The sequence below is a fragment of the Plectropomus leopardus genome, chromosome 6 (genome assembly GCF_026936395.1).
Source record: "Plectropomus leopardus strain MGB_pleo_1.0 chromosome 6, ASM2693639v1, whole genome shotgun sequence".
Classification (NCBI taxonomy): Eukaryota; Metazoa; Chordata; class Actinopteri; order Perciformes; family Serranidae; genus Plectropomus; species Plectropomus leopardus.
This window is the reverse complement of record NC_142181.1, coordinates 33,377,396-33,401,463: the sequence shown is the minus strand read 5'-3', so window position 1 is coordinate 33,401,463 and position 24,068 is coordinate 33,377,396. Positions and strand designations below refer to the sequence as shown.

The following is a 24,068-nucleotide window of genomic DNA, read 5'->3' as shown; positions in this document are numbered from 1 at the left end:
ATTATTTCCAATCCAAGGCGACGCAGGCGTGTTATGCAAGCAATAATGGAAAGGCAAGCCCCTGCGGCCACGTATGAGAGATTTCTGGGAGGTGATAGTGCATCACACAAAAGTTGAGTGGATCATCTGGAAGCTTTGAATCCACAATTCTTCTGTAAAATCATTGGACTAACACTTCTTGTAGCGCCTCCTGCATCATGTCTAAGAGAGCCAGTTCCTACTGACGAGCACAGTAGGTTTTGCCAAATGTTGCCTTTTTCAAATCATCTGAAGTACCACCTCATGCAAGAATAAAAGCCTTTTTTGCGTTAAAAGGCTTTTGTTTGATGGGTTTATCAACGGTGGTACCCAATCATGATGTTTTAAACATTATTACAATTTAAACATTATGGGGTTGTTGTTTTTTTGGCATGTAACACATGGAATATATTTACAAATAAAGGAAAATAATTCAATTTAAAAAACACGCACTTTCCCCACAAATGAGGCATCAACAACCTTGTATACACTTCCGCTCTCCTCTCCTCCCCCTGCCTCTGTGTGGCACGAATGTCCTCTCCTATCAGTGAGTGGGCTGCAAGTCAAATTAGCTCTCCGTCATCCTGTTCGCTGAGCGCACCGGAGGCTACTGCGGTACGATGCGGCGACGCACGATGCCGAGCGAGGATGAGAGGATGCGCAATGGCCGAGCGAGTGTGGGGGAGAGACCGAAATAAGATTTCACTGTGGTGTTCGGCTGTGATTCAGACGATGGGACACAAGTGAGCGCACGTTTGACTGATTTGTAGTGCTGTAACGCCAGTGATGCAGGCCGACTGGACGGATGTGGTGGCGCTGATCCCACTGAAGGATGCTCCACAGCCCGAGGAGGATTGAATCGGGTTCGTCTGTAAACAACAAGGAAGCAGGGAGACATTAAGTAAAGGACAGTGGATTAAAATACCCGGACTGAGGACACTGAGGCATCGAAGCAGGTGAGAAACAATAAAACCTCTCCCTGTGCATCCCTTTCAGGAGATGTTGGCTGGTGATAGTGTTTTTTCAGGTACAGTGTGTGGCTTGACGTGGATCATCTTCATCATAGTGGCACACAGCCTGCTGATATGAATAGTGTGATATGCGTGGCCCAAACCTATTTCTGCCGTTTATGTGACGGTTTCTTGAGTCCCTATGGGTAAATTCTCTAAGCTGTGTAGGCATGAGGAGTGGATTTATGGCTCTGTGGCCACCTGTGATTCATTTTTAGTCCCATTTTTTGATTCTGTACGGCTGACGCAACAACTAATCTAATTGGCACCACGATGGGCATGGTGTGAATGCCCGTTTTTATATAAGAAAAGGGTTTGATCGTGTGGGAGTAGTTTGAAAAAGAAGCCACTTGGATTCAAATGTTTGACCTTTGACAGACTCACACCCCCGCAGACATGATAGCTGTAATCCAGTCAGCTGAACCAGCATCAAACAAAATCAGCTTGCACAGTGGGGAAAAAAAGAGATATTAATCATTCCTCAGTTTCCAATATTCCTTTTGGAATATTACTTGAGCAAAAGTCTTAGAGTATTTGATATTTATTGCACTGAAGTATCAAAAGTAATTGTATGATATTAAATGTACTGAAGTATTAAAAGTAAAAGTGCAAGTAAATTCCGTCCCCTCCTCCCTTCCTTCCCTATTTTTAGTGAGTAATTATGATGCTTTGGGGAAATGTGATGGAGTAAAAGTAAAAGTCGACAGAAATATAAAAACACAATTAGCACACATCACATTTTTCAACTATGTGTTTTTAATTCCCTTGTTTTGTCCCTCTCTCCTGCAGGTTGCTTTATGACAGCTAAGTGAGAATCCGGCTGACACGGAGGGCAGTGAAGCTTGTAAGACGGTGTCACTGAGCATCAGTCTGGAAGAAAGCAAACTTCTGATTATCCTCTCTATCATCGGTGCAGACAGCTGGACGGCTGACCTGGGTGTTTCTTTTCTTTGCTAGCAGACTCTCAGAGTTAAGGAGCGATAGAGGGAAACAGAAGCGCAACTCCATCTCGCTGTCAGGAAAACAACTGATTCTTTTTTTTGTCCAAAAACTCAGACATTGTCAGAATGAACTGTTGAGATATTAGTGAGAGAGTCAGCCCTCTCTTGCACTGTCAAGTAAATGTTTCCTCTTTTGTCAGAATGAATCAGTAACAAATGCGCAAGACTATTTCAGAGACTTCATAATGCTTCGGTTATTTTTTCCAAACTTTTTACCTTTGAGCTGTCACACTCTGAATTAAGAATAGACCTTGATATTGCCAGCATTCCCTCTCACAAATGAGAATTCAACTTGACCTGGCAGGCTGCATTTTAATAAAGCATAAGCGAGGACAAACCAATAAAACATAGATGAGGCCAACAACAAGCACCATGCTCCAGCAGAATAACAACAACAACTACCCCTGTCTGAATGTGTCAGGCTCCACCCGGGAGATACTCCAGAAGTGCTCCAGAGCCTCTCTGCCCTTCCCCAGCCGACTGGAGCTGGGTCTGGGGGACCTGCCGCTGATCCGGGGCCTCCGAGCCTGGGCCCTGTGCTCCAAGAACCGCCGGAAACCTGGTGGTATGCTGGGAGGTGGACAGGCCCCGACAGCTCCTCCTGCTGGCCTTGGGAGCTCGACTTCCTGCCCAAGGCCTGCAGATGTGTACCTGAGTGGGGAGTGGGGTCGGATGGGGTACGGGCTTCCCTTGGGGCTGGACGCCAGGCAGGCTGGGATCGGAGCTTTGGTAACAGTCGCCACTCTGAAGACTTCAGAGGGCAGCGGGAAGACACAGACTCAATGCCTCTTCCTCCGGACTGAGAAAGGGAGCTGTTTGTACTCCACAGCTAAGCCCAGTGCTGGTGTGACGACCAGTGTAGCCTCCAGTGTGGTTGGGGGATGGCTGAGAGGAAAGACAGCAGGAGGAGGCAGAGACATCCCAGCCGGGAGGAGGGACAATGGGCTAACTCCGCCAGCACATGCCGGAGTAAACCGTGTCCGGGTGCGATCCGGCCGGAGATGGAGGAAGTCCAGTAATGCAGGAGGCCGGGAGAAAACAGGCGTGAGCAGAGAGAGGCAGCAGAGCAGCAGGGAGGATCCCCCTGAAGAAATCCCTCTGGAAGAAAGGCAGGAAGACCGAGACAAAGGAGTCCTGGCCAGTAAACAGTTTCCCAGCCCGCAGCAGGACAGCAGAAGAGCCAGACAGGAAAACGAGGGAGCATGCAGAAGTCCTCGATCCTGCCACAGTGCTTTTCACAAAACTTGCACTCAGCGCGGAAGGAGAGAGGACGAACACGAGGAAGGTGAAAGTCCAAGAAGAGGCACCCACAACAGTGATGTGAAAGGAATGAGGAAGGAGAGACAAAAGAATGAGGAGGAGGAGGAGAAGGAGTCATCTAACTCTGTTGTGGCTGTATTAAACCATGACCTAGAATCTAACCACTTTCTGCCAGAATCCAAAAATGGCTGTGATGTTGAAGAGATTATAGAAGATGGGAGCAACGAGGAGCTGAAGACACAAACCTCACACGGCAACTATTCAGAAAGATGGGAGGATAGAAACTCAACAAACAGTGATTTTATTCATGGCCACTGTGGACTGGTGACTGATGACTTTCCAATAAGACATAAGACAGATTTTGAACCCCCCTGTGAAGACATAGAGGCACTTGCGAATGAATTTTCTGGTCATGTTCAGGCAGATCAAGAATCAGAAAAAAAGATGGAGGGTGTGGATGTTAAAGAGGAGGAAGGAGGCAGTCAGACTCCTGCTGAATCCTCGGCTGTATCCGAGGACTCTGAGGACTCCACCTGCCCTGCCTCCATCAGCTCTGCAGTCTCCCCCAAGCCCTCCGCTCCTGCAGAGGGCAGCACCTGCGATGCTCACCATGAGACTTGTGGTGTTCTGAGAGAGCAAGAGAACAGCAGACAGGATCTCCTGGAGGGGTATCAGCATGGGGTAGCAGACCGTAGGATCATGGGTAAAGAAGACCTGGATATAAGCAGACTTGAGCTACAAGAACCGAACTGTGCTACTGACAAGAAAAAAAACAGAGAACATCGATTTCTCTTTCAAAATTTGCAAAAGAGCAGCAAGATAGAGACAAGAGAAGTTTCATGTTCACCTCTCGGACATGCAGATCCTTCAGTCAAAGAGACAGACAGGAGCACTGCAACAGAAAACAGCTTTAGTACAACTGAGCTGAAAGGAGCGAGGAGAGATGGGTTGATATGGGAAAATAGAGAAGAGGAGTCACAGGAAGAGAACATAGAGGAGAAGGAATGGGAGGAAGCTTGGAGGAGGGAGTGCACCTGCAACGAGCTGGACGATGGCAGCAGTAAATGTGATGACGTCAAAGAACGGCACACTAAGGATGACATAAATGACTGCCCCGTACTGCACAATCATGATCAAGAGGTAACGAGAAACTGTGCACTGAAAGACAACTGGAGTTTAGAGGAGTCTGCAGACCGATGCAGGGAGAGGGACAAAGAGGACGGAGACACCTGTGGACAAACAAGTATCACTAATTTTGACACAAATGGAGAGACCAGCACTAATGTTGCCTGTGCTAAACCCTCCACCTCTCTTGCGCTCTCCCTGGCTAATCCTGCCCCGTCTTTGCCCCCCCTGGGATCCATGGCAACTGGCCTGCCCTGCCTGGAGGCGGAGAAAGAAGAGGAGGAGGAGGAGGAGGAGGAGGAAGGGGTCAGAGTGCCGGTAGGAGACAGAAAAGCAGGCCAGGAGGAGAAGAGGAGGCTCAGAAGACAACTGAAGGAGCAGGGCGTGGAGGAGAGGGGCTCCACCGTGGCCACTGAGGAGGGGAGGAAAGAGGAGGAGGAGGGGGAGGAGGAGGAAGATGAATTTGGAGTATTCATGCAAGCGGAGGGAGAGCTGGCCTGGAGCAAGGGATACACCATGTCTGCCTCAGTGCCTTGTGGGAGCAGAGAAAGTGTTGGTGAGTCTCACGGCTGTTAGTTTGTCATTCTCTGTCTCTTTCCATGTCTGCTGGCTGGCCGTCCCCTCCCTCTCTTTCTTTCTTTCTTTCTCCTTAAGTATATCTCTCGCCCCTTTGGGAGCTTTAGTAAGTTTGCATTTCTGTTTGACACAGACTTGGGACCGAGGATCTTTTGGTTAAAGGCAACAAAGCTGACATTAAAAGGCTTCCGAAATAGAGCAGAGTCTGTTAAAGATGTCAGAAACGTACAGACTTAGAGACGTGAAAATAGCAGCACTTTCACACCCGCTGAGAGCATTAGTGCATTTTTAACCTTTTGTACAGTGTCAGGAATGCATAAACACACATACACACACACACATTGTTTTAAAGGGCCATACCAAATCACATGGACTCTTTGTCACAGTTAATTGTTCTATAATCCATGCCGTGTGTCAGAAATATAAATGTATTTTTCTGTTGTAACAGCATAAATTAGCAGCCACAGTATCATTATAAGGTCATCAAATGGAGACTTTTTGAAAAATCAGTCTGCTCTTATTATGCTTTGCGTGCAGTAATTATGCAGTACTTCATCAAATCCTCAAACAACAGTCCGTATGATATCTATAAATATAGATATCATGAATTAACTCCCTGGGAATGGCGTTATCATGTTAGCTAGTTAATTTATTTTAGATTTAGGAAAATTAAACATGTTTGGGCGTAGTTCGGTTATGTACTTGATGTAAAATTACATACGTTAGGTTTAGGCAAGTACAGTTATGTATTTTTGGTTTAGAAAAGTAAACTTTAGTAGGTTAGGCTTAAAAAGTAAAGTTGCGTAGGTTAGGTTTAGTGAAGTAAAGTTATGTAGGTTGGATTTAGGAAAAGACATGGGCGACACAAAAAACAGTCTTCTCTGGGAAAGTCCTGTGTTTGTTTGACTCATCCACCATCTAAACCAGTCTCGTCACGCAGACTTTTACTCCTAATACTACTTCCTTATGTGCTCCCCTTAGCGCATTGGTCACCTGATTACAGACTTCCCGATTGTGTGGTTTGGGGTTTTTTTTTTTACAAATACTGGTGCATTATTTTTCTTTGGTATATGAACATACAGTGTATGAAAATAGCCTGAACACTGACAAACTATACTGCTGACTGGGAGAAGCTATTTTGGATGCTCCTGGTTGCACAAGTAAAAGTCCCATTCATTTTTCCCATTGACGCTTTAATATGACTCACAGTTGGAGCACCCAACTCTTCACATCAAAACATGGGTACAAAAGATAAACAACTGCGTAGAAAATACATTTTTAGTGCTTTAATGAATTGAGGATAAATCGATAAAGTTGAAGCTTAAAGCCTGTGGATATGTGGAACTCAGAGAGAGAAGTTAACTACAACTCCCAATATGCATTTCATCTAGCTTAATATTCTTTTATGTGTGCCACTAATGGCATTGAAAGCTAAAGATAAGAGAAGACTAAGCTGCTGTTAAAAATTAATTAAGTTGGAGATTAAATCAGATACTATGATACAGTGTTTTGTCCACAAAATCATAGACGAAGCATTTTGAATTCACCGTAGCTCTGATTTATGCCTCTGACCGTCTTCTTCTTTATAGCAATAGCAGCCAAGGCTCATAGTTATTGTAGCATTTAGACCCATGTGCAATTGGCAAATGACAAACAAAACATTATGTCTCAGAAACGAAGTTGCAATAAATAAAACTGAGAAAATAAGCCTACATGATCATTGTAGTGTTTCTGTGTGAATTAACATTGAGGATATCATTAAAAGAAAAATCTGGAAATGGAAACACGCCATGACGGGAAACAATTCTGGTATGGACGCAAATTGTTGCCTGATAGGGAGGAAAAATGATTAAAAAAAATATAAAACAGTATCACAAATTGTCAGAAAAATGTAAAGTATAGATGGTTTATTTTGAAGGTGCTACAACTCACAAATACACTGATATGAACCTTTCAAGAAAAATTACTAAGAGTATACTAATAAATAATGATGTCATCCAGAGCGCTCCATGCAACAATGTCTACTTAATTACTAAAATAATAATCTGACACTATGAATCGGCACTCACGATGCAGACACACATGTAGCTGAGTGTGTGACATTTTTGTGGCTTTTTGTTTTTCTGTGTTAATCAGTCCTTAGGTTCCCTCATTATGCTCCTTTTAGCTAATCACCTAAGCCCAGTTTCCACTGCAAAGCAAAACGAGGCTAAGCCAGGGTTTACTCGTTACTTATTTCTTCTCAGTTTATCCACCTAACATCATTTCTGTGATTATTTTAGCATACTGCTGAGGAGATATCAACAGAAGGTGCTGTCTACATATACAGGAAGCCCTTTGTGTGGATTGTCATGGGTTAAAGGACCATTACAGTGTTTTTTTAAAATCTAAGTTTTAAATTTAAGTTTTAAATCTTAAACCAACAGTGTGTAAGATTTAATTAAAAATCAGTGTTTTGCTAACACTGTTTGGCTTGTTACAGAGGGACTGCCACCCTTGGTGGCTGACTTAAAAATCCGAATTGCCCTATCTAGTAGGGGTCGATATATGGAACCGATATGCATGCAAGTGAAAATCTTTCTGCCAATATTGAGAATTTGTAATGTAACAAACACCTACACAAAACTTGTTACCAACTGAAACTAATACACCACAGTTTGTGTATAACCCATGTAATCAGAAAGGCTGGGATCACATGACCAGTGCACTGACTGGAATAATAAGGAAGCAAGACTAAACATCCCTGTAAAGAGGTCAGCTGGGTTGGTAGATGGGTCAAGCAAACACAGGACTTTCTCCTGTTCTTCTGTTCAATCAACATCAAATACAGAATGGTCCCAGCAACTTTTTTATAAAGTCAAGTGAAAATTAAAAAGAAAATTAATAAATAAAAATAGCCTCCTGAGGTCTTACAGAGTAAAAGAGAGATATACAGAAGTGCGAGGCAGCATGACAGCTTGATATTCCCGCCCTAAACAGGCAGCGTAAAAGTGGCAAGTGTTTGGTTTATCGATTCTGGGCTACTGTAGAAACATGGTAATGCAACATGTCTTTCTCCATAGATGATGACTCTCTCCCAATGTAAATATAAACTGCTAATTCTAAGGTAATGAAAAGACGATTTCTGCCAACATGTCCTGCCATATCCTACTCACTGGACCTGTAAAGGGACACACTACTCAAATACAGAAATTTATTTTTGTACCTTTAGAAGCCATGCAGATCATTTTGGTTTCATTCACTCAGGTCTGGGTAATCCACAAAACACAAGAACACAATGTCAAACATTTTTATCAGCACTATTTCTTTGGTTGAAAGTAGTATTAGTGAAAACAGTGGCTGCTTCGAATCCGGGAAAAATACATTTTAAAAAATCTATCAAAAACATAAAGAGTGTAGTTTGCAAAATGTTTAGCTGTGAAGCAAAATATATGTGACGTGCAATAAATCACAAGGAAAATAAAACTGCCTGAAACATATAAAACTACAGGTAAGTAAGGTCTTGAGCCCCGAGTTGGTTGCTGACTGTGGAACTCAAATAAAACTGAAACAAAAAATTAGTTGACCAAGAACACTTTTAATCTTGTGATTAACATGGAGAGTTGTTACTTGCTCTGGTAAGCACCACTCGGCCCTGCAGTAGAAATGAGACCTCAGTCTGTCCTGACCTGAATTCCTAACCAATCTCTCATTCTCGCTACTCTGTATTAATCATTCAGAGTTGGGTTAAGTGAGGGAGGAGGCCTGGGTGTATAGGCTCCTGTTAGCCTGAGGTTATGGGGCAACGGGTGATAGAGAAAGTCACACAGAGACGACTGAAGTGTCTGATAGATCCATCATGCAACGTCTGAGCAATGGAAGGTAAGATTGGAAGGCATCAGGCATCAAAGTGAGATAAATATTTGCTGAAATGTGTCCTTGCAGAGAGACTCCTGATACAGCGGGAAACTTTAGCAATGGCAGGCAATATTCACAGCAACAGATGATGCAATGAGACACAAATGTTCTCTTGCTTCCTTGCAACCAGATGATTAACGTAATAGTTGATGGAACTCGTCATGCACTGCTGCTCTTAGAGATGCTTCGATCCCACTTTTTCCATTCTGATACCAAGACTACATTCACTCTGCGGGCCCAAGTACACTTCAGTTGCAACCCACTTTGTGGTCGGAGGTGGAATTGCAGCTTGAATGAAAAAAATTAGGCTTCATTTTTTCATTCTTTCACAACGGTTAAAAACTTGTGTTGTTACAAAGCTGACTTTTTTTTTTTAGATTTATTTTGGGCATTTTTGCCTTTAATTGATAGGACAGCAAAAGTGTGAAAGGGGTAGAGAGAGGCGGGGTGACATGCAGCAAAGGGTTAAGGCTGGAATCGAACCCACGGCCGCTACAGCAAAGACACAGCCTCTATACATGGGGCACCTGCTATATCCACTGAGCCACCAGGCACCCCCAAAGCTGACTTTTTTCACCTCTTTATTTGTATTTCCAGGAAATGTCTGCATCAATATATAGGTCAGTGGTCTGCACAAGGTTGTGGTCACATCCCCTGAAGTCTTGATGTGTTTGTTCATCTGGGCATGCGGGCCACATCACAGCCATGACCAGTTCACACTGAAGTCTGATTTTGGCCACACTTTAAACCATAATGTGAACAGTAGGGATCGACTAATGTTGGTTTTTCAGAGTCGACCCGATAATTATTAGTTAATGAGACCGATAACTGATATTTGGAACAGATATGCATTTACAATAAAAAATGAAAGTCTTTCTGTCAACATTTAGAGTTTAGAATATAACAAACTCCAACACAAAACTGAAATAGTGAAAGTGTAAATATATAAATAAGAAATTAGGCCAAACTAGGCCAATAATCTGTCGACCCCTAGTAAATGGCTACATTAAAAAGTCAGATCTAGAAAAATAAATGAATTGAGCACTAAGGCTTGCAGTGTGAACACAATGCAAATCTCAGGGTTTTGACTGATATCGATTCTACACCAATTTAAAACCTGTGTTCTTGTGTGAAACTGAAGGTGGTGGAGGATTACATACGAATCATACAGCACTTCCGTTTATTGTGGAGTAAGTATATAAGTATTGGTGGAGAACATTATACTTGCAACATTCATCTTGGGCTTGGTGCACATTTTAATGATATTCTTCTAAAAGGTTTAACAAATTATCTTATTGCGGTTTTGTTGTGATATGACAATGTAACTGGGATGTTGGGATTTTAAAAGGAATCTGATTTGCAGATATACCAACATTACTGCAAATAAAACTATAAGTTCCTGTCTTACCACAGGGGATGTCTTTTTCATTTGGTTAAACTGACAGCCAAAATACATGATGCACAGAAGTGATGCGTCACGTAGTGAGGCGGAGTAGAGTGGGGTTTCTTACCTGCTGCACAGACTGCTCTGTGGTGTGTGGTTGCTGCCAGCTTCACTGTGCATACTGAGTTTTGCCAAGTGATAATACAGTTGTTCATGCAGGGTTTGGAAGCATGGACTATATTAACTGACACTGAATTAATTAACTGCATCGTTTTAACTACGGGATGCACTGATTTGATTGATTTATCCTAATGTGATATGTAACAAACACACAAGGTTGCTCTGCTGCCTCATATTGCCTTTGGTAAAAATGAGGTCTTCATTTTATGCAAATTGAAATCATTTTTTACACACTTCCATGATGTTTTTTTATTTGTTAGACGGCTGCGGAGCTGCATGCAGAGAAGTAAAAAATAGACCAGCTGTGTCAAAATAAAGAAGAGCCCCTTCTGTGGTCACTGGTCAGTGTAGCAGCTTCAGTTAATTAAAATGGACGTGCTCTGCAGTGGACATGCTGTTGCAGACGTGTCGTGCGGCATCTGTGCCCCGTGTATTTTGGCCTTTTATGTTTCCAATTGTCAGCCATCTATTTTAGATCCTCTAGCTATAACTCACCTAGACCCTTCAGTGAAATGAAGGTTTAGTCAACGTAGATGCTAGGCAGGTTTCCAGTACAGATTTGTGTAAAAGTTAAGTGATATTTTCAAAATGTTGACTTATTTTCTCGCAATAACATTCCAAGAGGCATGGCGATGGATGTTCAAAACATTAGCAGGTTTATTTCTTTTGCAGCCACCACACTAGCTGTTATTATTTCCATTTGAAGGCCACCTAGCCGTGTTATGTGAGTGATAATGGAAAGGTAAGCCCCTCAAACCTCCGGATGATCCAATTAAACTTGCCTGAGAGAGCCAGTTCCTACTAACAAGCACATAGCCATAGCATCATGTGACTTATAAAAGCCAAAAAAGTGTCTCCATTGCAGTTTTGCAAAAAATAGCTTTTCAAATTGCTGGAAATACCACCTCATGCAAGCGTAACATTTTTTTTTTAATGAATGGAGTTTTTTTCAAAATTGACATGTTTGCATATACAGATGTCAGATTCACCAAAAAACTATGGGGAGATCTACAACAGAGACTGTACACTGTAATAATCTGTGTGTGTGTGTGTGTGTGTGTGTGTGTGTGTGTGTGTGTGTGTGTGTGTGTCTCTCTCTCTGAACCCAGCACTTGGAAACCACGCCATCACCGGGGAGTTGACCCACTGGACACCAGGCTGGACAGACAGCTCGTTCCACCAATCAGACGACACCTGGACAGCCTTTCCTCAGAACTTGTCAGATGAAGATCAGGACGTGGTGGGACGGTGGTGGTCGACCAGCGCAGTGGAGGAGAACAGAGGCAGGCTCCCAACCAACCAGAATCTGGTAACGTTGTACTGCTGCGTTGAGCCACTTCAAGATGGTTTAAGTGGAAATTCATCCTCGGATCAATGGATTAAGAGTGTGTGGATTCCTGTTGAAATGACCATTATGGAGAAGCCCTTGTTCTTTGTCATGAAAAATCTGGGTTTTGCTGTCAGTATTTTAGATCTAATATTTACTCAATCTGCAGGGAAGCTGTGGCCAGTCTGTTTTAACTTTTGTGTCTAAATTCTATAACTTTGGTTTAAACATTTTTTTTAATCATTAATATTAGAGTTTTTTCACTTAAACAATATATGAACAATATCACCAATGGTCATCAAATCAAATGACTCATATATACAGTATATATATATAGAGAGAGAGAGAGAGAGAGAGAGAGTGAGAGAGGAGAGAGAGAGACCAACAGAGAGAGAGAGAGAGAGAGAGATGGCTGGATAGATAGACACCTGTCTAAATGAGTAATTTTATACATAGAGAACAAAAAATCACTAAATGAAATAAGAGTGATTATAAATTTAATAAATAAAAATACATAAGTAATTCTAAGAAAAAAACACAAACAAAACAAAAACAAACTAATCAAATAAAAAAGCATACAAAATAAATCCATATTCCTACATGGATATGCACTGGTCTAAAGATAATTTTTTTGATAGATGACGATATGGACAATTTTTGTAGCAAAATTGCTTAGAATTTCTCTTGTGTACATAAAAAGTGTCATCCTGCAGGCTCAGTTTGTGTCTAGACTGTATTTTCATAAGCATGAGTCAGACCAAATAGTTTACAATTATTAATATTGAGAGTCAGACAGAAAATCAGACTGCCAGTGGTGGCTGCAGATCTCTGAGGCAGCTAATGCTGGAGGCAGACTGCTCCTGAGCATCAAAGTGGAAAGTGCTGGGGAAAATATTACTTTAAGATTGCTTTTATAAAACAGGTGCTTCGTAGTCGCAGTGATGGTGCCATTCCGCTGTATTTAGTATGGCCTCGTCCACACAGAAAACAAAATAGCTTTTAAGTGAATTTAGGCCCACAGACTGTGTCCATTCCCAGCAGGTCAGCTCCAATATAAAACCCATTGATGTTGTAAGAATATTGGAATTAAAGCATCCACTAAGATGTTCTTAGGATGAGATACTGAGGCTGCTCAGAAGTATTTGTGCCGCTAATTTGATGGCAACACAGTCTTCTCCTCGCTTAACCTCCAGCTGAGGGCTAAATGTGCTGACACAGGCTGGCTGCTGTCTTGCAAACCCCCTTAGAATCCCAAAGTAAATCAATAACAGTGATAAACACAAAGAATATGGGATATTCTTCTGTTTAAAAGCCCAGGCCACATTTATCAGGGCAGTTGTAATTCAAAGGGCCGAAATATGTTAGCCTCAATCAGTGGCTCACAACCTTTTTCCTGAGGGGACCCCTTTTTTATACTGTTGACTAAACTGCAACTGATGACTCCTGATAAAGTGGCATATTTTTCAGATATTCAGATCATGTTTAGTTCAATACATAACAATAACAGCACAGAAAACAACTGAAACGGTAGCCTGCAATTAACCCAAATGGTTAATGCAATAATTGCAGGGAGTTTGTTTAAAATGAGCAACTTTGAGCAGATTGTTTTCTGTGAGTAATCCATCAGAGATGAGTGTTGCTGCTTGCTTTTCTTTTTTCTTTTTTTTTTGCATTTTTTCTTTTTTTTGTATTTTGTATTTTTTTTTACAAAATTTGTTGTTGACCCTGACGCTTGGCAAATGTTCTATTTGTTCTTTGTGATTTTTTAACTACCTATTCACTGACGCAAGATTAGACTGTTTAGCAGAGAGTAAGGGCTTTGCCAGTATAGCTTATGTTCAGGTCTTCGCTGTGTCCTTATCTTGTAAGAATTTTGAAGTTAGTTTCTATTTTGCATAATACTCTAAACTAAAAGTTATTTAGTTTTCTTTACAGAAATGAATGAAATTCTGAGATACAGGCCTACAGTATTATTTTTAAGTCCCCACAACCCCCATGTGAAGCTTTGACCACCTATAGTGTGGGTCGGGACCCCCAGGTTTGGAACCAATTTCCTTGATGGGTCCAAAATAAACTGGTTGTGAAATATTTCAGTTAATAATTATGTAGTCAGACTTTGGTGCATCATTTATTCTGTGTTTCCACTTGAAGCCGCTTCTTTGACAATTGTGGTTTGGAACAAAATGTGCATCAGCCTCAGCTTTAATTTATCTGCTAATTCAATTAACACCTTGATGTGACTGTGTAAATAAAATCATTGGATTCAAAATGTGATAAAAAAGTTTTATATCTGAAACAAATAGACCCAAACTGTAACCTCTTATGTTCAGAAGAAATTTTGTGCCATGCCACTTTTCGGCTTCCTGCAGCATTACTGTGGAAACAACGCCCATCCTGACGTAGCCCTGGGCTAGGATGACTAAGTTTTTAGACTAAGTCAGTTTTTTGTAACTCACATTAAATCCGACTAAGCTCTCAGCACCTTTTTTCTTTTAAAAATGGATAAAAATAAAAGAGAAGCCGGCACTGCAGGAAGACTCCCAGTGGACATTAAACGCAGTGAAAAGATGCAGATGAAAAATGAGCTCTGCCTAAAGCTGCAGTGAAGGAGCGAGTTGGGAGAAAACTGCTTTCAAACAAGATGTTTCATATGCTAATGGTGTCATGAAGAGGCCTTTAAGAAAATCAAGTATTAGCTTCATATGTGATGAACTAAAGATGGCTGCAGAGAAACTCTCTGGATCATGGATGCATCATGTTTTTGTTTTTCCACTCATAATACTAGTCTGTTTAAAGTCTCAGGATACAAAACCACGACCACTCAAATCATGTGACTCTGATGTTGTGTCTCTCCTGTAGGCGGCTGTCTTTGCTGAAGCCTTCCCCTCGCTGCCTGCTTCGTCCTCAAGTGACCCTTGTGACCTCGATACTGTTCCCACACTGACCCAGCTCCTCAGGGGCAGAGCCAGCCAGGATCAGGGGTAGGTGAACCGTCTCCACTGAGCCCACTGTGTGTCCGTTAACATCACCAAATCGTTTTGATTTACTGTGTATCAATTGATCTGCAGCAGTGTTTACTGGCTGTGTTGACACATTCCTCCGATGTGTAATAGGATATATCAGAGCCCACAGCAAAATCCTACCTGATGTGCCTGTAATCAGCTTTAGGAAAATGACACAGAGGATTCTTTCCTCTCTGAAGCTCACATTCAGAGCTCACAGAATGTGAAAATCAACAGAACAGCAAGAGAACATGCAAGTGTATGAGGGTTTGTACTTTATTTATTAGAGGAGGGGCGTAGCTGGGGTGTGACTTTGTTTTTCTGTTTTTATCACCTTGACCCTCCCTAAAGCTACAAATATTTTTTACTTGAGCCTTCCTGAGTGACTTGGAGATTGCCTGACCCTCCCACAACCATAAATAACCTTTTTTTTTTATATATTTACATCAAATGTCGGTAATGGAGCCAAAGCAATGAGCACATAAATTAGAGTTATTACAAAAAACAGCTAATTTATCAAGCAAAATATAAATCCTCCATAAAATGCATGTTGCACGCTATGTATGCATTTCAGCTGCAAACTTGGAAATGCATTTTTATAAAAGCCTTGGTTTCTTACTATTGTCATGCATGCAGGGGTGCTGAATTTAATATTTATGTATGGGATCTGGTGCAAATGGTTTATATTTGGTCACGCATGATGTATCTCTGTTTTTTTATTATTTCTGGCTATGATTAATGGTGCAAATTTGGTGATTGAGAAAGAAAACATGCCTTTCAAACCTACCAGCGGGTTTTGTGGCTTAGAACATATTTTAAAATAAGTACAAAATACAACAATTTGAAGTTGAATTTCCCTCCCTAAAGCCAAAATAAAAAAAAAAAAACCTTTCCTTTGCTCAAAAAAAATATTTGACTTGCCTCCTGGTTTTGTCCCTTACAGCTTAGCAGTTGAACAAAGATTAAACTGGAAGCAAAGCTGATTTCTAAAAACATAAAAAGAACATGGAAGTCCACAGTGTCTATCTGAACGGGAAGCAGGGAAGTAGGTTTTTTCTTCCTGAAGTGTGGATCAAAAAAGAAAGTAAAATTTAAATGTATCTTGGTGGACTGCTTTGTTTAATTTCAAATGACAAAGGCAAAAATACAATAAAGGAATCAGAAAGAAGAAGAAAAAAAAACAAAAAAACAGTACAGTATTAAAAAGAATGCAGAAGTTTTTTACAGTCCGAAAAGCTGTTTGCGTCTCCCTCTTTTTTATTAAACTCAACTTATTTGACATCAGAGAATAAGATCAGACAAAGTTATATACTCTCCTTACCAAACTAATGCCAACACTAAGTCCATTCTGAACATCTGTCTGACATTTTTAATATAAAAAGTGTGCCAAACATTTTACTTCCTCACCTCAACTTTTCAATAAATTCACCCCTTTAACAGAAATACAATGATTTTTGCACACACACTTTTGGATACATTCAGGTCATTTGTTTTTGAACATATGCAGGATTTTTCCATGAATGTCCTATGTCAGAATTTTAGAGCCTTTAATTCATTAAACTACCAAAATGATTCTAGTTTAGGGATATAATAGTTTTAATGGAGCATTATTCATACAAGACCAGTTGTTAAATGGTATATAATAATAATAATAATAATAATAATGTGTATCAACAATATGCAAAATTGATTACTGCCTGAGTACTTAGTCGAGATATCTTAGTAGTTTTTTCATTCAAGTATTAAAACTGCCTGTATATCAGCACTGGTTCTTTCCTAAAAAGTAACAAATTGTGGCCACCAAGTGGTTAATGTGGTGAATTGCAAGTTGGCGGTAGACTGAAAACAGGACATAGATTTTTTTTAATTTTTATTTTTTATTTATGATTGACTATCACATGGAGTGTGTCTTTGATGCACATTACAGTTTAACTAATCGGTTTATCAAATACTAGTAATTGTTTATTGGAACTCGAATACCCATTTTTTAAGTTTCATCATAAAAATAATTATTAATATGGAGGACAAAACTTGACCATTTACGCCTCTGTTCTTTGTTTTTAACCGTGCAGGCTCTTGGATAGATTCCATGACTTGAACAAAATGATTTGCCAGCGATACAAGAGAGCGGATGGTGTGTCTCGTGACCTGCTGCTGAGGACTTTACACCTGGAGAAGCCGCAAACTGTGAGTAAAGACTGGCGTCACTGACATCAGCAAACATGGGAATGGCACTGCAGCACTTTTACGCCTCGTTTCCACATATGCAAACCAACTGGAGGTCCACACTGCTTAATGATAACCATGGTTTGATGTATTTGCAGATCTCCTCCAATTGTTTTTGGATTTGTATGTTTGTTTGTTTGTTTGTTTTGTGACAGACCTTAAGCAGTGTGCTATAAAAACAAATTAGCTAAGAGACTGATGAAAGTAATGTTAACTGTATTTCTATAATTTTTTTCAAAGTGAGAAGTTCAATGGCATATCTAGCTAGTTAACATACAGAGGATCATATGTCTGTTAACACAATATCTCACCAAACTGGCTACACATCTGACAGGCAACCAATCACTTATTTGTCTCAATGTGTTGTTGGTCCTTTTTTGTCTGTGCTGCTCCATGCAAATATTCCACAAAATTGGATAGTGAAAAACACTCAAAATGAACTTTTCTGTGGTGTTGGCTCACATGGTAGAGTGTGCGCCCCATAGGGGCATACTCTGTATACTATGCAGAAATACATACACAAAATGAAACTTTGGGGGGGGTCATGGTTAGCACTGTTGCCTCACAGCAAGGGGGTCCCTGGTTCAAAACCCGGTTGGAACGGGGTTCGGTCCGGGCAGGGACCCTTCTGTGCGGAGTTTGCATGTTCTCCCCATGTCTGCGTGGGTTCTCTCCGGGGTCTCCGGCTTCCTCCCACAGTCCAAAAACATTCAGCTCAGGTTGATTGGTGACTCTAAATTGCCCTTAGGTGTGACTGTGAGTGTGAAAGCTTGTCTGTCTATATGTGTCTGGCAACCTGTCCAGGGTGTACCCCGCCTTCTGCCCAATGACAGCTGGGATTGGCTCCAGCCCCCCCACGACCCTATAAGTGGTTACAGAAAATGACTGACTTACTGACTGAAGAATTCATTCACTAATTATGTCAAAATTTTACAAAAAATATGTAATAGCAGCAACTACAGCAACAAGTGATGACATTTTTATCCAAAAAGTCAAAGGTTAACTTCATTGTGACATCATAATGTTCTGCAAAAAAACATTTCTTGCCATTATTCAATGCCATGAGTCTGGAACAGAAAGGGAAACGTCTTTTTCTGTGCTGCTGGTGGGAAGATGTGTGTAAAGCATCCACAACTTTGTAGCTTCATTGCAGTATCCATACAAATATCCATATTTCAAGCATTGTAAACTGTCATGGCTACATATGAGTCTGGATAGACGTGGATGTAGGGATCTTGATTTATTTAGAAGGTGTGCATTTGTGCCCCCCGCCCCCAATAAAAATGGCAGAATGGTAGAAAAGGCACACATTGGTGCATAAAAACAGAATGTAGGAAATTAAGTGTTTGATGCAAAATTACCTGGGAAAGGACCCACAAGCCCCAGTTTTTAGTGTCCTCCTAATATTGAAACAAAAACATGCCCTTGCATATGAACTCTAACTGTAACATGACTGGTTTGTGGAGACAAACAATGATGCAGTTATTCTATTTTAGAAAACAATCATCGATCACTTTATCATGCTGACATATTTCACTCCTCAGCATTCGGGTTGGAAAACACTTTTCAAATGTAATGTTACAGTAAATAATTTCCCTCTCCACACACACACACACACACACACACACACACACACACACACACACGTTCTGTACACTTAATTTCATGCAGAGGAATTAGCACAGTGCGCTTAGTGTTAGGTTTCCATTTGTCAAGCTTCAAGGTTGCTAAATTGAATTTGTCAGCGCGGCCTTAACAGCATGTAAAATGACCTGATAGTGCTGTTTGACTGATAAAAACTGCAGCTCCACTCAAATGAAGTGACCGCTGTAATATGCAAAACACTCCTCACACTTCACAGTCGCTGATAAATGAAGAGAGCCGGCAGGCTGGACTCACAGTTCAACCAAACCATGTGAGAGAACTACTGAGAAGCTGATGTGTGATTTACTCCTCCAGAGTCTTTTCTGCAGCGTAGCAGAGCAGGAAACACTACACTCATGTTTTATTATTATATCTAATATCTTCTCTTGAGTTATATAGGAACTACTTGTTTGTCTACTTCATAACAATGTTTTAAACATATAGTGTTGTACAAATGGAGTACAACAGGGGCCACTAGATCCTGACAATATTCATGGAAAGATTTAAATCTTCATGTAATTCTGATTTATTGGTGATGAAATCCTCCATGTTGCTCTGTACATAAAATTATATATTTAACACTATACTAAATATTCTACTCGTAAATGTACTTTAATATGAAAGGATATATACCCCTAGTTTTTATTATTTACAGTTTTGGGGTTTTTCATCACTGTGGTGTGTTGGTTCGAACACACTACAAGACACTAAAGGTTTCTTGTGATTTACAAGAAGGCACAACAAGGTTACACAAGTACAAATTATAGTATGGTATAGTGTAGTGGAGTGTAGTACAGTATAGTGTTGTGTAGTATAGTATAGTAGTGTAGTGTAGTATAGTATAGTACAGTATAGAATAGCATAGTTTAGTTTTTTGTCACGTAGTATAGTATAGTAGTATAGTAGAGTATAGTGTAGTGCAGTGTAGTATAGTATAGTAGAGAGTAGTATAATATAGTGTAGTGTAGTGTAGCATAGCATGGCATGGTATAGCAAACAGCTTTAACATGATTTTATTTTTATTTATCTATGTCTGCCAGGATAATGCGTTTTAGGGGGAGGTGTTTGCTTGTGTGAGTGTGTTTATCCATCTGTCCACAGCTTATCCTTCAAACTTCTGGACCAATCAGCCTCATATTTTGTGTGCACATTTATGACTGTATGCTCAAGGACCTCTAATGGCTACAGTGTGCAAGTTTTTCAGAAATCAACTCAGCTGAAAACAGAAAGTCTTACCTGCTGTTGAAGGACACATTTTGGCATTTGAGGGTGTCTCAAAAACTGATATCCATAGAAAACTTTGGTTGGTATGATCTACTAAAGTTCATGAAATTTTTTTTTGGCACCTTGCCACCAGTTTGACTGTAGGGGAGCCAGGAGGGACAATTTCACTGGGCACAGCTATACAACCAGTTTTAGTCATTCCACATTCCGCAGAGTGTTTCTTCTGCCTGATTTTGTAGACTTGGAGATTTTCATGATTTGTTCATTTTCCCTTTAAGTTTATGTTTCTATTATAAATAAGTAAGTAGGTTTTGGTGGTTTATTTTTTTCTGCTCGGGCAGTGGAAATGTAGCTACCTGGTGGAGATCTGCACTCCACTGAGTGTGCTTTTCTAGCATTATTTGTGTTTTTGTTGTGTTTTCATCTTTGATTTTTATGTGTAATTTTGGGATTTGTAAGTTCAATACAGGAAGATAGCATAACTATCAATATAAAGGGATTGTAATATAACACACAATACACAACCAGTTAATTTCACTGACAGTTTTGTAAAACTTTATCCACAGAATAAAATTATTATAGACATGTATGATTAAGTAATAACTTAAAAGAGGAGTAAACCACTGTGTTATGTTGCTGATATTAGTAGGTGTTCAGTATCTAACATCACATCTTCCTATCTTTGCAGGAAAGCAGACCAACTCCCTGGACAGCCAATCGCCGTCTCTCCCCCGGCCTCCCCTCAGCCAATCAGCACGCTCAGAACGCTGCCGCTAAGCGCCGGCTGTCGTATGACTACAACAGAAACATCATGGAGTAAACTGTGCAGCTTCAGCTTTGGTTGTGAGTCATCAGGGTTTATCTGAATACCTGCAGAATGGACCAACAACAGGTTTCTCAAGACTCTGGATAGATAAAATGTGTACTTTCTGCTCGTCAAATACTGACTGACCTTTTGACTCTTTGCACACTTCCTGGTTATTTAAGCCTGAGCCAGTGAGGGGACGTAACCTGGATGGAAATGGGGCAACAGTTTCAGAAGATGTCTCCTCCAGCTCCTGTTGATATGTATGTATACTGGTGGAGTGTTTCCATTACACCTGTGCCACCTTGTTCAGCCCCTCCACCCTCCTATTTTCATTTTCTTGTTTCACCCTGATTACAGCAGGTTGTCAGAGAGTGTTTGGAGTAATGACCTGTAGTTACAAGGTACTCGTCACCATGTTAACAGCAAAAGTTTTTAAAAAATTAAAGTTCACAAAGGTTTTTTAAAAAATTAAAATCAACAAAAGTTAACAGCAATGTCATGTCACCACATCAATCCTGAAGTTTCCTGTTACTTTATTTCATTTTAAATTTCCAGTGTGTCAGATTTAGAGGGATATATTGGCAGAAATGGAATATAGTACAATAAGTGTGTTTTCTTAGGTGTTTATTCAGCTGAAAATAAGAATTGTTGTGTTTTCGTTACCTTAGAATGAACCATTTATATATTCATAGGAAGCAGGTCCTCGTCCATGTTTCTGCAGCAGCACAGAATGGACAAACCACACACTCAGTAAGTTTACATGCAGTTTAGTCAAGTTACGGTTATAGCTCGATTAGGCCATCTGATTGGACTACTGTCCTTGTCACAGTATACAAACACTGGGGGAGAATCCATTTATTGACGGAAGTATGTCTGACTCCTCCACGGCAGGTGGAGATATGCCCTCTTTCAGCTAGTTGAAATAAATCTATATTATTGTAAAGCCTATGCTATAGACCGATATTTACAATAACTTTGGGGTAGAAAACCGCTGCGTCACATACATATAGTCAAACAACACTGAGTAAACTGCCTTCACTGATTAGTTTTAAGCCACCTAAAAACATCACTATCAGTTTAAGTGTAGCGTACGCTATATTTAGAGTATTTTCACCGCTTTACCTTGCTGTAAAACAGCCCTCCCCAATGGGGATTTGAAGCCGTTATATCAAAAAAAAACAATAGTTTTACTCCACTGAACGGCAGAGCTGCTGCTCTACTGCTGCCTCCATCAGCTGTTGTGGAAGGAGAAGAGGAGCAAATGTGCTGCTGTGGACAGCTCCGTCCATAGCAGGACATCACTTAGCTTCTGTGCCGATGTTGTGGGCCTGTACTTTATTTATCAGAGGAGGAGGTCAGCCGGGGTGTCACTTTTTTATTTAAAAGAAATATATAATTCTACCATTTTAAGTTGTAAGTCCCTCCTCAGTGCTTACATTTTTCTTAATCATTTTTTGTCATTGTATAAGTCACAGTGAAGGAGGCATTCATGTTTGCTTTTTGAGCCAGTCTGTCACTCGTTGCAAAGTCAGATATATTTGAGCTTTTCGAAAAACTGCACATCAAGCTGTTTGCATCTGCGCTGAAGAAATAATGTTTTTGTTTTGTTAAAGAAAAAAACAGGCATGACATAACACTCTTTTTTTTGCTGTCTCTTCATAAACACGGTGACTTGACCTTGTAACTGCAGGAAATCTTTACTCAAACATTCCGTAACATCTCAGCTCCCCAAAAAAGAAACCTGCAGTGTAGACGGCTCTTTGGACGTTAGCGTATCTCTCCAGATCTCAGCGTCAGCTGGATTCATTCGAATGTCAAAGCTCATTTTCCTCACTTTCTTGTTTTTCACAGATTCATGTGATCCCACTAGAGAGAGAAGTGAGGCTTTATTTTTGCTTGCAGGATGCTGAAGGTGGGTTCAGATGGGATTCAAATTTCACTTACATTTTGCAAAGCGATGCATGTGCTTTCATTGTGTATTTGCCACAGAAAAGCCAGTGACGGGATGAATCTTAAAGTGATTTTGGGTCCTCAGAGAAACAAGTTTGTCTTCCAGTTAGTGCCAACAGGAACACCAATGAAAGTGCCAATGTTTACAAGGTAACAAAGCAAAGCAGACACATTCAGGAGGAAACGTCGCCTCTTGTTTCTCAGACACGCTGAAGTGGACTCCAACTAAAATTTTGGCATGTGATGTTTCTCTTCTTCCTTTGTCTTTCTGTCTGGCTTCCTGTCTGCTCCTCTCTCACAACTGAGTCCACTTCACGGGCAAAACTTGAATCTAGCTGCCAATCAAAACAGTGTTTTTATGAGCCCATTGTTCACATTATGACCATGTCAATGATGCACTGTACATTTTTTAATTCAGACATACTATGACACCACTTCAGAAGGTTTATTTCGCTCTGCGTTGTATATTTCACTTGTCAGCTCAATCATTTGTGATGATATCCAGAAACAATCGTGTGTGTCTGTGTGTGTCTGCCATTTGTACAAACTACAAATTGCCGAAAAAGAAAAAGATGAATATTTTCTGATCTGTTTAAATGAGGAAGAAGGAGTCGTCGCCTTGTTAACTGATGTAATAAAATGATACTGTGTGATGGCTGGCCACTTCCTTGTGACTTTCACGTGTTTAAAATGACATATCCACTACAAGATCACCTGTTTTAGACCTTTGCCTGAAACATAGGGACATTGTTTTATCATATTATGTAAATGTTATATGTATATGAATGAAATAATATAGATGGAAGGATCTGGCTAATTCATCCATTAGCTGAGGTGGTATCGATTAGCGTCATGGCCAGAAGAGGAATGATTTCAGCAATCAATAACTCTTTGATTGTACACATGTGCATTAAAGTGTTGTATTAAGATAGACTTGACATTTTTGTAGCCTAAGATCTGAAATTAACATTATCCAAATTTGTGGGGGTTTTTCCCTCTAAACTTAATGGAGCAGCGTTTAGGATTTAGTGGCGTCTAGCGGAGAAGATTGCGGATTGTGAAACCAGCTGAAACTTCTCCAAAGTGCCAAGTGTCAAGTCCTGGTTAGAACTCCTTCAGCGTTCATGTTTAGGAGGTTTTTATCTGGAGCCAAATGATCTGCAGAGGTCTCTTCATCTCCTAAACAAACAGACCGGTGATTTAACCCTTCGAAACTTGAGCAAATTGTTTTGATTTCTTTCATAAATATTGGCAACAAGCTACTTAGCAAGACATGGCACAAAAAATAGCAAAAATTATAGTGAGAAAGTTACAAGATAATAACCTGAAGATGAGAAAATAAAAGTCAAAAACAAACCAGAAAATGACCTAGAAGAAGTGCTGAAAATAGATAAATATATATGTAATTATTTATATATATTATATTTTTTTCTGAA

General features: G+C 40.4%; 1 protein-coding gene across 1 annotated transcript; it reads left to right on the top strand.

Moving 5' to 3' along the window:
- The first annotated feature begins 574 nt into the window (after positions 1-574).
- LOC148189444 (uncharacterized) lies at positions 575-23,291 on the top strand. Its single transcript, XM_088079303.1, has 6 exons — positions 575-974; positions 1,818-4,970; positions 11,561-11,760; positions 14,638-14,759; positions 16,853-16,967; positions 20,563-23,291. The coding sequence occupies exons 2-6, from the start codon at positions 2,381-2,383 to the stop codon at positions 20,692-20,694; spliced, it is 3,159 nt and encodes a 1,052-aa protein (XP_087935429.1). The 5' UTR covers positions 575-974; positions 1,818-2,380; the 3' UTR covers positions 20,695-23,291.
- The last annotated feature ends 777 nt before the right edge of the window (positions 23,292-24,068 follow it).